General features: G+C 48.4%; 2 protein-coding genes across 2 annotated transcripts; one reads left to right on the forward strand and one right to left on the reverse strand.

Moving 5' to 3' along the window:
• Nucleotides 1-266: 266 nt before the first annotated feature.
• On the forward strand, nucleotides 267-1,819 carry LOC127296878 (uncharacterized). The gene is made up of 2 exons (XM_051327108.2): nucleotides 267-658; nucleotides 763-1,819. Exons 1-2 carry the CDS (start codon nucleotides 400-402, stop codon nucleotides 1,647-1,649), a joined length of 1,146 nt encoding a protein of 381 aa, XP_051183068.1. The 5' UTR covers nucleotides 267-399; the 3' UTR covers nucleotides 1,650-1,819.
• LOC127296877 (uncharacterized) lies at nucleotides 1,791-7,131 on the reverse strand. Its single transcript, XM_051327106.2, has 10 exons — nucleotides 6,936-7,131; nucleotides 6,367-6,571; nucleotides 6,224-6,293; nucleotides 5,917-6,113; nucleotides 5,760-5,835; nucleotides 3,354-3,437; nucleotides 3,127-3,206; nucleotides 2,910-3,036; nucleotides 2,706-2,765; nucleotides 1,791-2,581 (listed from the first exon to the last, which is right to left on the reverse strand). Exons 2-10 carry the CDS (start codon nucleotides 6,525-6,527, stop codon nucleotides 2,063-2,065), a joined length of 1,374 nt encoding a protein of 457 aa, XP_051183066.1. The 5' UTR covers nucleotides 6,528-6,571; nucleotides 6,936-7,131; the 3' UTR covers nucleotides 1,791-2,062.
• Between the last annotated feature and the right edge of the window lie 9,927 nt (nucleotides 7,132-17,058).

The following is a 17,058-nucleotide window of genomic DNA, read 5'->3' on the forward strand; positions in this document are numbered from 1 at the left end:
CGCGGAAGCGACTAGAACCAACCAGCTTGTCATCGTCGACATCGCGCGGTGCCAATTTTCAGAAGAGGAAAAAAGCTAGCCATCCAGAGCCATCACCTTCGCCTCGAACGATGCCGCGAGAGCGCCGACCGGACGACGTGTCGCCGCGAAGTGCCACCTTAGCCGGACACCCGTCGCCCCACCACCCGCCTCGCCCACACCAACCCGTACACGCGTCCAACCTCTCCTTCCCCATAAAACCCCGCGCCACAAAACCCAAACTCGATCACTCTACTCTCCGATTCCCTTCATCATCTTCTTCCTCGGAATCACATTCGATCTCTCCAGTTACACGCGACTGATCATAGATCGGTAGTAGCTAAGCTAGCAGCTAGATTGGAGCGAACCAGGTAGAGGTTTATGGCGGTCATGTCGCGCTCCAACAGGCTCGCGCTGCTGGTGCTGCTCGCGCTGGCGGCGGGCGTGGCGGCGAAGAAGACGCAGGACGACGTGGCGGCGGAGGCGGCGGCTGGCAAGGAGGACGAGACGTGGACGGGGTGGGCCAAGGAGAAGATCTCCGAGGGGCTGGGGCTCAAGCACCTCGACGAGGAGGAGGCCGCGCGCAAGGCCGGCGAGACCGCCAAGTCCACGCGCGAGACCGCCCAGCACGCCGCCTCCGGTACGTACGCGCGCGCGCTCTCCAGAGTCTAGCTGCCCACCGCACTGTTATTTTCCTTGTCTGACACTGACGCGCGTCATTTGGTTTGTGTTGTGTGCGTGCAGAGACGGGGAGGCAGGTGAGCGGCAAGGCCGGGGACGCCAAGGAGGCGGCGGGGCAGGCGGCGACGGGAGCGGCCAACAAGGCCGGGCAGGCCAAGGACACGGCGAAGGAGGCGGTGAAGGGCACCACCGGCGAGGCGTCCAGGAAGGCGGAGCAGGCCAAGCACAAGACCAAGGAGGCTGCGGACGCGGCCGCCAAGACGGGCGCCGAGACGCACGAGCGGTCGAAGCAGGGCAAGGCCAAGGTCGAGGAGACGGCCAAGGAGAAGGCCGGCCAGGGGTACGAGACGCTCAAGCAAACCACGGACGCGGCCGCCGAGAAGGCTGGCACTGCCAAGGACGTGGCGGCGGATAAGGCCGCTGCCGCCAAGGACACTGCCGCCGAGAAGGCCGCTGCCGCCAAGGACACTGCCGCCGGGAAGGCCAAGGCCGCCAAGGACACTGCGTCGCAGAAGGCTGGGTCCGCCAAGGACGCGACGTGGCAGGCGCAGGAGAAGCTCAAGAAGTACAACGACGAAGCCGCCTCGAAGGGCAAGGCCACGAAGGACACCGCCGCGGCCGCGAAGGACACCGCCGCAGAGAAGGCTGCTGCCGCGAAGGACGCGGCGGTGAAGAACGCCGAGGCGGCGAAGAGAACGGCCGCGGAGAAGGCGGCGGCGGCGAAGGACGCAACCTTGGAGAAGACGGAGTCCGCGAAGGACGCCGCGTGGGAGACGGCGGAGGCCGCGAAGCATAAGGCCGGCGAGGGGTACGAGAAGGCGAAGGAGAAGGCGTGGGAGACCGCAGAGGCGACCAAGGAGAAGCTCGGCGAGGTGAAGGACAAGGTCACCGGCGCGGCATCCGAGGCGGCCGGCAGGGACAAGAAGCAGCGGAGGGACGACGAGCTGTGAAGGAGCTTAAGGATGCATGATCTATACATTTCTGGGCCGTAGTTCTTGAATCTTGGGGATGTTACAGTGCTCGCGTTGCGTCGCTCTAGTTTTTTTTTATGTTGTTCCTTGTACAATAATGTGACCCATCTGTAGAGAACCTTGCACGATCAAAACAACTTTCTTTTCAATCTTGTGTTCGCCTGAAACTTCACCCAAATTGAGAGCTGAACCGTGACAGTACATGACGAACACGACAACAGTACAGAAGCATCTTCCCAAATCTAATTGGAAAGAGCTGCATTACGACCTAATTACTTATTGCCGGCATGACGATGATGATTACGTCTTACCTTACCTTCCTCTTTCAAACCTAATTGAAAAGGATTTACATTTCCACAATCTCCCCCAAGGCCCCAACATACATGGACGCTTTAGACGAGCAGAGGAGCTTCCAGTGCGGCGGAAGCTCTCGCCCTCGGAGCGTCGTCGTGCAGCCTGAGGGTGGATGTCACGACGAGGACGAGCACGGCGAAGCAGGCCGGGATGAGGCCCGTGCCGTACCTGCTCATGGTGTTGAGCCCTCTGACCTCGCCGCAGCTGGGCGTCTCGTCGTAGGACTCGAGCACGAAGAGCGCGATCCCGCAGGACATCTTGTCGAGGAAGCTGAGGGAGCCGTAGACGAAGGCGCAGCCGTTGAGGTCCTCCCCGACCAGCGCGCTCTCCAGCCCGATCGTGGTCACCATCACCAGCGCGTTGGCGGCACCGATCACCATCGCCAGCGGGTACATGAGGTTGTGCATCTGGCTCGGGAGGATGAACACCGCCGCCCCGGAGACCACCCACAGCGTCGCCCCGACGGTGAGCAGCGACTTGAGCCGGCGGCTGTTCCACTTCATCTCCTGGAGGACCACGGACACGAGGAAGCTGCAGCAGAATATGATGGCTGGGATCTGCAGAAACGAGGCCAGAGATCAAACGGTGCGAGTGAAAGAAACAAAGTTGCTTCTCAACAACTGCTGTTGCCTATCAGGCATCAGAAAATGGAGAAAATTCTTTCTGATGAACTAAACTTACAGTGGCTTTCGAGTATTCGTTCATTTTCAGGTCTCTGGTGACGTAGAATGCGATGAGCGACTGAAAACAGCAACAAAATAGTGTTATAATTCAAGTTATTCAACTTGATACTGAAGATGCTTTGGTCTTTCAGAAATCATATCCCACACAGCATTTTTCAGCAAGGATCTCGAGTCTAGTTCTGTAAGAGAGCAAGGTGCCAACCTGAGAAACGTTTGTGATCAATCTTGCGAGCATGTAGAGGAGAGCAACTTGGTAGTACAGGGTCTTCTTGAACCAGTAACCCCAGGCGATCCGAGCCCGCTTCTTGCAGTTAGGCTCGCACTTCAAACTGCAAAACCGCACAAGATTTCTTTAGCAAACTGCAATTATTTACAGTGCAACACATATCTGAATTGGTATTCTTTGTGTCTCAGCATACGTTGGTTCACTTGTCCCAACGTGGAACAGCACCAGGAAGCAGCATCCTACGAAGATGGACACATAGGCGATCCACTTGTACTGCAGAAGAAGAGGAAGCCAGATCACTAACAGTTTAAAAGTGCTTTCATCATATGCCTTGGTCAATCACAGAGATTTTTTTTCTTTTTGTAGTTAGCAGCTACTGCTAGAACTCAAGGCTGATTTGGCAAGGTTAGAGCATCTCACCTGAACAACAATGTCTGCACATGTTTTTGCCTTTACTGCACCAAACACAGCTAACGCGATCCCATATAAACCAAGATTAGCCACCTGCAATTTGTCGTGCTCACTCATAGTTAGCATCTTCTCCTCATGTGAACAAAACAGTCAATGGAACAAACAGACCGAGGTTGTAAAGTTAAAGCAGGCAAGAATTATTCAGTTTCCAGGTCACGTTGTGATACGTAGCCATAAAAGAGCTCATAGACAAGTATGCTAGCACGAGATGAAGCAGTAGCGTGAAGCAAAGAATAAGAAAACAGCAAGAAGTTATAGTATCATTTGCTTCCATTTTTGGGTTCAGATAAGTACCGTATTTTTTCCATTTCAAAATCCATTTGGTTTACGGAGCTAACTCCAGTCAAGAAAGAACTAAGAGCATCTCCACTCGTCCCCCCGAACAGGCCCCCGGCGAGCGTTTTTTCCATCCGGACGGCATAATTCGGCCCAGTCGCGCCCCCGGTTCCTCGTTTTCGTCCGGATTTGGGCCTAAATTCATCCGGCGATCCCACGACATCCCCGGCCCCCCGGGGAGCTCTCGAGGACTCCGGACGAAACGAAAGCGCGCGAAACGGCGAGGAAACTTCCCGCGCGTCTGGTGGCCCCAACTTGTCGGCGAGAGAAACCGATCGTCGTCCTCATCGCATCGTCTTCCGCGCGCTGTAAAGGCCTGCCGCCGGTCTGCATTCGCCGGCCACGCGGCGAGTTAATGTCGTCGTCTTCCGCGCACGCATCGTCTTCCGCGCGCACTAAAGGCTGCCGCCGGTCAGCTCGCCGCGGACGCGTCGCAATCCACGCGGCATTTAATCCCCGCGCCAGCCACGCCTATATACGCCGGTCCACTCGCCGCGAAGCGTACCCCGTGCTCCACTCTCCCTCCACTCTCCCTCTACTCTCAAGATGGCGTTCTACGACGACGACGGCGCAGCCAACAACGGCTTCCCCCGCCGGTCGCTCCACGCGTGGGAGGGGCACCTCCTCCACCAGGCGGGGTACCCCTGCCCGCCGGACACGAGGCCTCCCGGAGGCGGCTGGCGGCGTTCCAATCCCGCCGCCGCCGCGGGGCCATGCCCTCGACGTCGCCATCGAGGAGGCGAGGATGACGATGACCGACGAGGAGCGCGCCGACCCGCGCCACCACCCCGAGAACTACACGCGGTGGAACTCCTACTTCCTCCGGCGGTGGGAGCGGAGCTGGCGGCCTACGACGGCCCGCCGCCTCCGCTGCGCGCAACAACGCCGCGGGCCGCCGACGGTGGTGGAGCGCGCCGGAAAGGACGTTGGCGAACGTCATCGCGCACATCGAGGGCGGCAACTTCCCGGTGCTCACGATGCCCTCTATCGGCATCGAGGGCATCGGCGAGCCGCCGTCGGGGAAGCGTCCGGCAGCCACGGCGCATGGCTGCCAGCTCGTCGTCTTCGGATCGGCGTCAAGGTCATCCTTGGCGCCGGTGAAGAGGGAGGAGGCGACGCCGCCTTCGACGCCGGTGCGCGTCAAGAAGGAGCCGGCGTCTCCGCCGGCGACCGAGGGCGCAGCGGCCGGCGCCCTCGTCATCCGAGAACGACCTTCCGCGCCGCAGAGCGGCCGGAAGAAGACGAAGAAAGAGGCCGCCGCAAGCCAGCTCGCCGAGGAGGAGGCGAAGCGCGCGGAGGACGCCGCGATGGCGGAGGCGATCGCCAGGTCGCCGCACGACATGGAGGAGGAGAAGCGCGCGGACGACGCCGCACCGGATCGGGGCCAGGCGACCGGGAGCGCGAGGAGGCGGAGCGAGCGGCGGCTGCTGGACCCGGCCGCCGCACGCCAACTCGCCGCCCGCGCCGCTCCAACCGCCAACGACGATGTCGCGCGGTACCGCCGTCTGCGACACCTCCATCCGGCGTCCGCTGTCCCCGTCGTGCCGACCTCGAGTCCTCCGACGACGATCGGTACAAGCCATCCCCGGGGTGGGGAGACGCCGGCCAGGGCAGCAGCCAGGCCGCGCAGCCGAAGGCCAACGACGACGGCTCCGACGACGACGGCGGCGACTACACGGTGTTCTACCGCCATTTCGGCATGTAGAGCGCCGTGTTTTAAAATTAGCGTTTGAATTCCCCTAGCCGAATTCGAAATATAGTCGAATTCGGCCTCTATGTATGAACTCCTCCCGTAATGTAATAAATATCATTAAATTTAGTCTATATTCACCCGTTTTTAGCCGTAGTTTGTCAAGTTTCCGTTTTTTAAATTCGCATCGTCGACTTCGCCTGGGCACGCGGCTCGGAAACTACTACTCCCCACGCCAAATCTTCCTCCAATCCGGACGAAAATTTCGCCGGATTTGGGCGTGGGGAGCGCCAACGAGTGGGGATGCTCTAATGCACGCTAGTACTGACCATAGTGGAAGCATTTCTGCAGCTCGCCAAGGCCACCCGGCTCGTGGGGTTGGATGTCATGCAGTTCACCATCGCCCTGAAAGGAACAGAACAGTGTCAGAAGAAATGTTCATCCCAATGCCAAGAAGCAAATCAAGTGATTTGAATGTGTGTTTACATGTGGGAGACTTGTGTGGCCGCCCAGCCGACGTTGAACACCGCGGCGAAGAAGCTGTAGCCGATGGTCCTGACGAGGTAGGAGTCGGTGCCGAGGACGGCGCAGAGCAGGCACCCGCCGAAGACGGAGGAGAAGGAGACGCCGACCAGGACCAACCCTCCGATGTGCCACAGCTTGAAACGGCCGAACCTGTCGATCTGACGATCACACGACACATTTTCCATCATAGATCAGTTAGTGCTGCTGATGATTCACAGTTGTCGGTACAAAAAACAGAGTTTTGGTCGAGCTGGTTTGGTTTCCGTACCATTTCGCCGGCGACGATCGTCATCACACCGTCCGCGACCTGGCCTGAAAGCATCACGATAGACGCATCCCTGCAAGTGAATGGTCAAGTCAGCTTCGGGCCATGCAACTATGCTGATGGAGATTGGTGCACTGGTTACATACCGTGGAGTGAGACCGATTTCTTGCAGGAACATGAGGAGGTAGGTGAACCAGCAGGCGGAGGTGATGTCGTTGAGCATGTGTCCGACGCCGTACGACAGCACCGGCCACCGCCCGAGGGGCTCGGCGACGGCCAGCTCCTCGCCGCACTTGTCATCGGCCATGGATGAGGGAGCTCGCAGAATCTCCTCCACGCAGGACTCTGAATCTGAATATACAAAGAATGAAACAGGGAGTGTGTCACGGACCAGTATTCGGGGTCGGCATTAATAGCATGCCCGATCGAGCGAGGCGAGGCGAGAACAGATTTGGAAGGGAATTCGGGTAGAGTAAGTATGAGCCCGACAGTTTCGCGAAATCTGTCCACCCATAAAAGGATAAAATTCTGTCGACAGCAAATGCTGCTGCTCAAGAGGCAAGTAGTGGCAGTAACCGAAAAGGAAATCGGATGGATATTCGACCCCCATTAACCAATCTCCCCAAAATCCCAGCAGCGAAAAAGCATCTTTCTCAAAGGAGAAGAGACAGAAGCAAGAACATTCATTCATGGAGGGAGTTGTCGGATGGCCAACCTGTGGAGATGACGGCGACCTAAGAGAGAGGGAGAGGTGTCCGACGAATGTGTGCACGCAGGAGCAGAATAGGTCGATCTGGTCAGGCGGTGGTATTTATAGGACGCAGGTAGCGAGGGCGGGCTCAGCTGGCGAGCAAGTGGGGAAGAGAGAGGGGGGCTCCCGATCCCTGGCGCAGTCGACGCCGCCCGCGCCACGGGACAAAGACGACGACGATGTGATTTCTCTAGGTTTTTCCTCCTTTTTTTACTGGAAAACGGGTGCTCAGGCTCCACGCTGGCGTGTTTGGCCTAGTATTTTTTTTCTCCTCTGTGGTGCGAGACGTTTGCGTGCTCTGAGACCGGTTATTCATTAATGCAAAAGATTTATTTTGTAGCGTCGCAAGATACTGTATCCTATATATTTGTGTCATGAATACTAGTAGGATATACGTTTCCTCCAAAGAAAAGACAGATGCGTCGGTGTGGAAGCCAGCATTAATATTGTACGGAGTACATCTCTTCTGGGCCATCAGGCTAGGAATGCTGGCCTAGCCGATCGACCCGATCAACTTTGAATTCTGGTCTCTTTTGAACATAGCAGCAACTGGATATGGCATTTCCATTTATTCCTTACACTAGGATTTCATAAAATTGAGATAATATGTTTTTTTTCCAAGCGATCGGGATCAAATTTTATTACCAGAAGGTAACGAAACCAGGACCAAAAGGTCGGGTATCATCCCGGTGCGTGAAAAGAACAAGGAAAAGAACCTACTACTAGTGTTTGCTGGACAGAGAAGAAAACTAAGTTTACATTACAAACCAACATTAGGAAGCCAAAGAACAAAAGCTGATGCATCAGAAACATCAGGAACACTACTACCGAGCTCCAAATAGCAAAAAAATCATCCCTGCCCAAGAGAATTTTCAGTGATCTTGTCATCATCAACGTCTTTATCTTCCAGCAGGAGAGGAGGGTTTGGGATAGACCTTCCCACACCGGCATCGTCAGCCATCGAAGCAAGCCTCATGAAATTGTCTACTCCTGCCCGAATATCTTTCGCATCCTTGGCGCCATAAAGTCATGCACAGTATTTCATGAACACGACAGAGTAGCTAATTAGCTCAACAAAAGAATGAATCAACTTGCTTTTGAAGCAAGCTCTATTTCGCAATTTCCAAATTGCCCAGCAAATAGCCGCAATCCTAGCAATTTGGGTGTTGCGACTGGAAGGAACAAACTAGGAGAACCACCAGAAAAATTGGGGAAAAATCGTTGGGCGCGTGGGAGCTCTAATGGCCTTCCCCACAGAGCTCCAGACAAATTTAGCAGCCACACACTCAAAGAACAAGTGGGTAATACTTTCATGTTCATTGCAGAACTCGCAAGGTGGACTTCATGTCCAGTTGCGCTTCAAAAGATTGTATTTAATAGCAATCGCATTTTGCCATATGAGCCACAGCCATATCTTGATTTTAAGAGGAATTTTACTTTTCCACAGATGTCTGAAGGATCTATCCAAACCACTGCTACACAAGTATTTGTAGACTGTAAATTTACCATTCTTTGACCAATTCCTGAAAGGTCTATCCTTTTCATTATTGAGAGTAGTCTGAGCCAACAGAGCCAACAGTCAATTCTTCTGGACAGCCAAGTCAGGTGTCATCCATCTCCTGAAGGTGAATCTCCATCCCATTTCGGCAGCAGCATCCACTGACAACTTGTTTATTACAAATATTATAAATATCAGGAAATGTTGGAAATATGCCCAAGAGGCAATAATAAAATGGTTATTATAATATATCTTTGTGTTTATGATAAATGTTTGCATACCATGCTATAACTGTATTAACCGAAACATTGATACATGTGTGTTATGTAAACAACAAGGAATCCCTAGTAAGCCTCTTGTGTAACTAGCTTGTTGATTAATAGATGATCATAGTTTCATGATCATGAACATTGGATGTTATTAATAACAAGGTTATGTCATTAGATGAACGATGTAATGGACACACCCAATTAAGCGTAGCATAAGATCACGTCATTAAGTTCAATTTGCTATAAGCTTTCGATACATAGTTACCTAGTCCTTCGACCATGAGATCATGTAAATCACTTATACCGGAAGGGTACTTTGATTACATCAAACGCCACTGCGTAAATGGGTGGTTATAAATGTGGGATTAGGTATTCGTAAAGTATGAGTTGAGGCATAGGGATCAAGAGTGGGATATTGTCCATCCCGATGACGGATAGATATACTATGGGCCCTCTCGGTGGAATGTCGTCTGATTAGCTTGCAAGCATATGAATGGTTCATAAGAGATGACATACCACGGTACGAGTAAAGAGTACTTGTCGGAGATGAGGTTGAACAAGGTATGGAGATACCGATGATCAAACCTCGGACAAGTAAAATATCGCGAGACAAAGGGAATCGATATCGTATGTAAATGGTTCAATCGATCACTAAGTTATCGTTGAATATGTGGGAGCCATTATGGATCTCCAGATCCCGCTATTGGTTATTGGTCGGAGAAGAGTCTCAACCATGTCTGCATAGTTCACGAACCGTAGGGTGACACACTTAAGGTTTGATGTCGTTTTAAGTAGATATGGAATATGGAATGGAGTTCGAAGTTTTGTTCGGAGTCTCGGATGGGATCCAGGACATCACGAGGAGGTCCGGAATGGTCCGGAGAATAATATTCATATATAGGAAGTCACTTTCCAAGTTTGGAAATGATCCGGTAAATTTATGGAAGGTTGTTTCTAGAATCATCCGGAATAAATCACTATGGAAGGAGGAGTCCCGGAGGGACTCCACCAACCCTAACCAGCCAACCAAGTGGGAGGGTGGAGTCCACCTCCTTGGCCGGCCAAGCAAGGGGGGAAGGGGAGAGTCCCTGTCCCTCTAGGTTTCGTCCATATGGCAGTTTTTGAATTGGGGTCTTATTCGAAGACTTTGGGCAAACCCTAGGGATTCCACCTATATAAAGAGGAGGAGAGGGAGGGGGCAGGCCACTCTTGGCCGCACCACCAAAGGGGGCTCCCTGGCCGGCGCCCTAGCCACCCCCCTCTCTCTCAAACCCTAGCCTCTCTCCTCCTCCATCTTCTCCCACGGCGCTTAGGCGAAGCCCTGCCGGAAATCTCCACCACCACCGTCACCACACCGTCGTGCTGGCGGGATTCCGAGGAGGATCTACTACATCCGATGCCCGCTGGAATGGGGAGAAGGACGTCGTCATGAACACTGAACGTGTGACCGAGTACGGAGGTGCTGCCCGACTGTGGCACCGTCAAGATCTTCTACGCGCTTTCGAAAGCGGCAAGTGATCGACTACAGCAACAATGATATCTAATCTCGTAGGCTTTGGAAATCTTCGAGGGTTAGTCTCATGATCTTCTCGTTGCTACCATCTTCTAGATTGGATCTTGGCTTGTTATTCGTTCTTGCGGTAGGAATTTTTTTGTTTTCTATGCTACGAATCCCTTCAGTGGTATCAGAGTCGTGCCTTTGCATAGATTGGTTGCACGAGTATAACACAATGGTTTGTGGATGTTTATGCTTTTGTTGCTTTTAGTTAGAGTACTTTGCATCTTGCGGGATAGTGGGATGAAGCGGCCCGGGCTAACTTTACATGACCGCGTTCATGAGACTTGCTCCACGCTCGACATGCAACTTGTATTGCATAAGTGGCTTTGCGGGTGTCTGTCTCTCCCACCATAGTGAAGATTCAATTTACTCTTTATATTGACAACACTAGTATCACCGTTGTGGTTCATGTTCGTAGGTAGATTGGATCTTGCTCGAAAACCCTAAACCACGTAAAATATGCAAACCAAATTAGAGGCGTCTAACTTGTTTTTGCAGGGTTTGGTGATGTGATATGGCCATGATGTGATGATGAATATGTATGAGATGATCATTATTGTATTGTGGCAACCGGCAGGAGCCTTATGGTTGTCTTTATATTTCATGTTGTAGTATTATTTCAAAGTAGTTGTATTAGTTGCTACATGAGGTGAACAACCATGAAGACGGCGCCATGAACCTTGACGCTACGCCGACGATGATGGAGATCATGCCCGTTGATGATGGAGATCATGTCCATGCTTTGGAGATGAAGATCAAAGGCGCAAAGACTAAAGGGCCATATCATATCACATTATGAATTGCATGTGATGTTAATCCTTTATGCATCTTATCTTGCTTAGATCACGACGGTAGCATTATAAGATGATCCCTCACATTAATATCAAGATAATAAAGTGTTCTCCCCTCGTATGCACCGTTGCTACAGGTCGTCATTTTGAAGCATCTCGTGATGATCGGATGTGATAGATTCTACGTTCACATACAACGGGTATAAGCCATGTTGCACACGCGGAAATACTTGGGTTTGCTTGACGAGCCTAGCATGTACAGACATGGCATCGGAACACAGGAAACCGAAAGGTTGAACACGAGTCATATGGATGATATGATCAACATGTTGATGTTCACCATTGAAGCTACATCATCTCACGTGATGATCGGTATTGGTGTAGTGGATATGGATCGTGTAACCACTAAACAACAATGAGGGATATTGTATTAAGTGGGAGTTCATTAGTAATTAGATTAAAACATGAACTAATTATCATGAACTTAGTCTGAATAGTATTTTGAATTAATTTGTAGAATTGGCATCCGTTTTCTACCATGCGTTAGTCTTGTAATTGAGATAGAAATACTGTTAAGTCTGACAAGTAACTTTACGGACTGGTACCGTATTGTTAAAGAATCAAAAAATGATTAAGTCCTATTGCAAACTTTTAGTAAACCTCACATTGCTAATTCAAAGAAACATGGTTTCAATTAGTACCTAGAATCATCTTGTCTCCGTGAAACTTAAAGTTCAAATCTGTTTGAAAAGTAAGGAGCTGAAAAGTTTGTTTTCAGAAATAAGCAAGGTATGAGATATATGTGATATCTAAGACCTTATTACAAGATGATAGAATATAATCTAGTGAGACTACATAAACTCATAAGTTTTATGGGAATGTACGAAGGTTGAAGACTGATACGCGTAAAGCACACGTCCGTTGGGAACCCCAAGTGGAAGGTATGATGCGTATAGAAGCAAGTTTCCCTCAGTAAGAAACCAAGGTTTATCGAACCAGTAGGAGCCAAGAAGCACGTTGAAGGTTGATGGCGGCGGAGTGTAGTGCGGCGCAACACCAGGGATTCCGGCGCCAACGTGGAACCTGCACAACACAACCAAAGTACTTTGCCCCAACGTAACAGTGAGGTTGTCAATCTCACCGGCTTGCTGTGAACAAAGGATTAACCGTATTGTGTGGAAGATGATTGTTTGTTTGCGAAGAACAGTAAAGAACAATTGCAGTAGATTGTATTTCAGATCTAAAGAATAGGACCGGGGTCCACAGTTCACTAGTGGTGTCTCTCCCATAAGATAAATAGCATGTTGGGTGAACAAATTACAGTTGGGCAATTGACAAATAAAGAAGTCATAACAATGCACATACATATATCATGATGAGTACTATGAGATTTAATCAGGGCATTACGACAAAGTACATAGACCGCTATCCAGCATGCATCTATGCCTAAAAGTCCACTTTCAGGTTATCATCCGAACCTCTTCCGGTATTAAGTTGCAAGCAACAGACAATTGCATTAAGTATGGTGCGTAATGTAATCAACACAAATATCCTTAGACAAAGCATCGATGTTTTATCCCTAGTGGCAATAGCACATCCACAACCTTAGAACTTTCATCACTTTGTCCTGCATTTAATGGAGGCATGAACCCACTATCGAGCATAAATACTCCCTCTTGGAGTTACAAGTATCAACTTGGCCAGAGCCTCTACTAGCAACGGAGAGCATGCAAGAACATAAACAACTCATATATGATAGATTGATAATCAACTTGACATAGTATTCAATATTCATCGGATCCCAACAAACACAACATGTAGGATTACAGATAGATGATCTTGATCATGATAGGCAGCTCACAAGATCTAACATGATAGCACAATGAGGAGAAGACAACCATCTAGCTACTGCTATGGACCCATAGTCCAGGGGTGAACTACTCACACATCAATCCGGAGGCGATCATGGCGATGAAGAGTCCTCCGGGAGATGATTCCCCTCTCCGGCAGGGTGCCGGAGGCGATCTCCTGAATCCCCCGAGATGGGATTGGCGGCGGCTGCGTCTCTGGAAGGTTTTCCGTATCGTGGCTCTCGGTACTGGGGGTTTCGTGATGAAGACTATATGTAGGCGGAAGGGCAGGTCAAGGGGCGTCACGAGGGGCCCACACAACAGGGCCGCGCGGCCAGGGGCTGGGCCGCGCCGCCCTAGTGTGTCGCCACCTCGTGGCCCCACTTCGTTTCCTCTTCGGACTTCTGGAAGCTTCGTGGGAAAATAGGCCCCTGGGCGTTGATTTCGTCCAATTCCGAGAATATTTCCTTACTAGGATTTCTGAAACCAAAAACAGCAGAAAACAGCAACTGGCTCTTCGGCATCTCGTCAATAGGTTAGTGCCGGAAAATGCATAATAATGACATATAATGTGTATAAAACATGTGAGTATCATCATAAAAGTAGCATGGAACATAAGAAATTATAGATACGTTTGGGACGTATCAAGCATCCCCAAGCTTAGTTCCTACTCGCCCTCGAGTAGGTAAACGATAACAAGGATAATTTCTGAAGTGACATGCTATCATAATCTTGATCATACTATTGTAAAGCACATGAGATGAATGCAGCGATTCGAAGCAATGATGAAGATAATGAGTAAACAACTGAATCATATAGCAAAGACTTTTCATGAACAGTACTTTCAAGACAAGCATCAATAAGACTTGCATAACATTTAACTCATAAGCAATAAGTTCTTAGTAGAAAGCTTTGAAACAACACAAAGGAAGATATAAGTTTCAGCGGTTGCTTTCAACTTCAACATGTATATCTCATGGATAATTGTCAACACAAAGTAATATAACAAGTGCAATAGGTAAACATGTAAGAATCAATGCACACAGTTTACACAAGTGTTTGCTTCTAAGATAGAAAGAATAGGTAAACTGACTCAACAATAAAGTAGAAGATAGGCCCTTCGCAGAGGGAAGCATGGATTACTATATTTGTGCTAGAGCTTTTCATTTTGAAAACAAGAAACAATTTTGTCAACGGTAGTAATAAAGCATATGTGTTATGTATAAGATATCCTATAAGTTGCAAGCCTCATGCATAGTATACTAATAGTGCTCGCACCTTGTCCTAATTAGCTTGGATTAAAACGGATTATCATTGCATAGCATATGTTTCAACCAAGTGTCACAAAGGGGTACCTCTATGCCGCCTGTACAAAGGTCTAAGGAGAAAGCTCGCATTGGATTTATCGCTTTTGATTATTCTCAACTTAGACATCCATACCGGGACAACATAGACAACAGATAATGGACTCCTCTTTTAATGCTTAAGCATTCAACAACAGATAATATTCTCATAAGAGATTGAGGTTTTATGTCCAAACTGAAACTTCCACCATGAATCATGGCTTTAGTTAGCGACCCAATGTTCTTCTCTAAGAATATGCATACTCAAACCATTTGATCATGAAAATCGCCCTTACTTCAGACAAGACGAACATGCATAGCAACTCACATGATATTCAACAAAGGTAAAAATTGATGGCGTCCCCAGAAACATGGTTACCGCTCAACAAGCAACTTATTAAGAAATAAGATACATAAGTACATATTCTTCACCACAATAGTTTTTAAGGCTATTTGTCCCATGAGCTATATATTGTAAAGGCAAAGAATAGAAGTTTTAAAGGTAGCACTCAAGTAATGTACTTTGGAATGGCGGGGAAATACCATGTGGTAGGTAGGTATGGTGGACACAAATGGCATAGTATTTGGCTCAAGGATTTGGATGCACGAGAAGAATCCCTCTCAATACAAGGCTAGGCTAGCAAGGTTGTTTGAAGCAAACTCAAGTATGAAATAGTGCAGCAAGACTCACATATAAACATATTGTAAGCATTATAAGACTTTACATCGTCTCCTTGTTGTTCAAACACCTCAACCAGAAAATATCTAGACTTAGAGAGACCAATCATGCAAACCAAATTTTAACAAGCTCTATGTAGTTATTCATTAATAGGTGCAAAGTACATGATGCAAGAGCTTAAACATGATCTATATGAGCACAACAATTTCCAAGTATCACGTTATTCAAGACATTATACCATTTACCACATGCGGCATTTTCCGTTTCCAACCATATATCAATGAACGAAGTAGTTCAACCTTCGCAATGAACATTAAAGATAAAGCTAAGAACACATATGTTCATACGAAACAATGGAGTGTGTCTCTCTCCCAAACAAAGAATGCTAGGATCCGATCTTATTCAAACAAAAACAAAAATAAACAAACAGACGCTCCAAGCAAAGCACATAAGATGTGACGGAATAAAAATATAGTTTCATTAGAGGAACCTGATAATGTTGTCGATGAAGAAGGGATGCCTTGGGCATCCCCAAGCTTAGACGCTTGGGTCTTCTTAAAATATGCAGGGATGAACCACGGGGGCATCCCCAAGCTTAGACTTTTCACTCTTCTTGATCATATTGTATCATCCTCCTCTCTTGACCCTTGAAAACTTCCTCCACACCAAACTTAAAACAAACTCATTAGAGGGTCAGTGCATAATTCATATATTCAGAGGTGACATAATCATTCTTAACACTTCTGGACATTGCACAAAGCTACTGAAAGTTAATGGAACAAAGAAATCCATCAAACATAGCAAAACAGGCAATGCGAAATAAAAGGCAGAATCTGTCAAAACAGAACAGTCCGTAAAGACGAATTTTTTAGAGGCACCAGACTTGCTCATATGAAAATGCTCAAATTGAATGAAAGTTGCGTACATATCTGAGGATCACGCACGTAAATTTGCAGATTTTTCTGAGTTACCTACAGATAATTCTGCCCAGATTCGTGATAGCAAGAAATCTGTTTCTACGCAGTAATCCAAATCTAGTATTGACTTTACTATCAAAGACTTTACTTGGCACAACAATGCAATAAAATAAAGATAAGGAGAGGTTGCTACAGTAGTAACAACTTCCAAGACTCAAATATAAAACAAAGTACTGTAGTAAAATCATGGGTTGTCTCCCATAAGCGCTTTTCTTTAACGCCTTTCAGCTAGGCGCAGAAAGTGTGAATCAAGTGTTATCAAGAGATGAAGCATCGACATTCTTACCAAGGGTGTTGCGCTTATCCTTCTTAATCTTATTCTTACTCTTTGGTCTAGGAAATACTTGCCCACATCCAGGTGTAGAGGTAAAATTTAGAGTGCCTTTTCCCACATCTATGGTTGCTCCCAAGAGTTTCAGCAGGGATCTTCCGAGTGTGATTTGTCCCGTCCCTACACATTCAATAACGAGGTAATCAGTGGATACCGTTCTTCCAAGAAAAGTTGTGAACACACCTTCAGCTATCCCCTCGGGAATTATGACAGAATTATCAGTGAGGGTTATTCCTTCTCCACCTTCAGTAAGTTCCCAAAGTGTCAAAGATTCATAGATACTTTTAGGCATAAGGCAAAACTCAGACATAATATCACAACGGGCATAAAAAAATTCACCACAAATAGTAACTTTAATAGTAGGGATCCACATTGATGGCTTAAAGTTTACTGGAACATAATCATAATATTCACGAATCTGGTTGTACCCTTCTTTTAAACAAGATATATTTGTTTCCAGCGTATTTAGTCTATCATAGATACTAGCAAGAGATGAATCGAAATTACTAGCTGAGCTAGATGATGTAACCAATTTCTTTATGGCATTAAAAGCTTGATCCCCATTGCAATGAAGGAAATCTCCTCCCACTAAAGCATCCAAAGCATATCTATAGCGAACAATAAGCCCAAAATAAAAATTACTAAGAAGCAAACTTAGAGTCATTCTTGGTTCAGTTTTACCATAAAAATCCAAAATTCTAGACCAAGCTTCTTGAAAACTCTCCTCACTCCCTTGTTTAAAAGTAAAGATCAATTCCTCGGGTGACGGAGTAACAAGTGCAGGACTAGAC

This window comes from Lolium perenne, chromosome 4, assembly GCF_019359855.2.
Source record: "Lolium perenne isolate Kyuss_39 chromosome 4, Kyuss_2.0, whole genome shotgun sequence".
In the NCBI taxonomy this organism is placed as follows: Eukaryota; Viridiplantae; Streptophyta; class Magnoliopsida; order Poales; family Poaceae; genus Lolium; species Lolium perenne.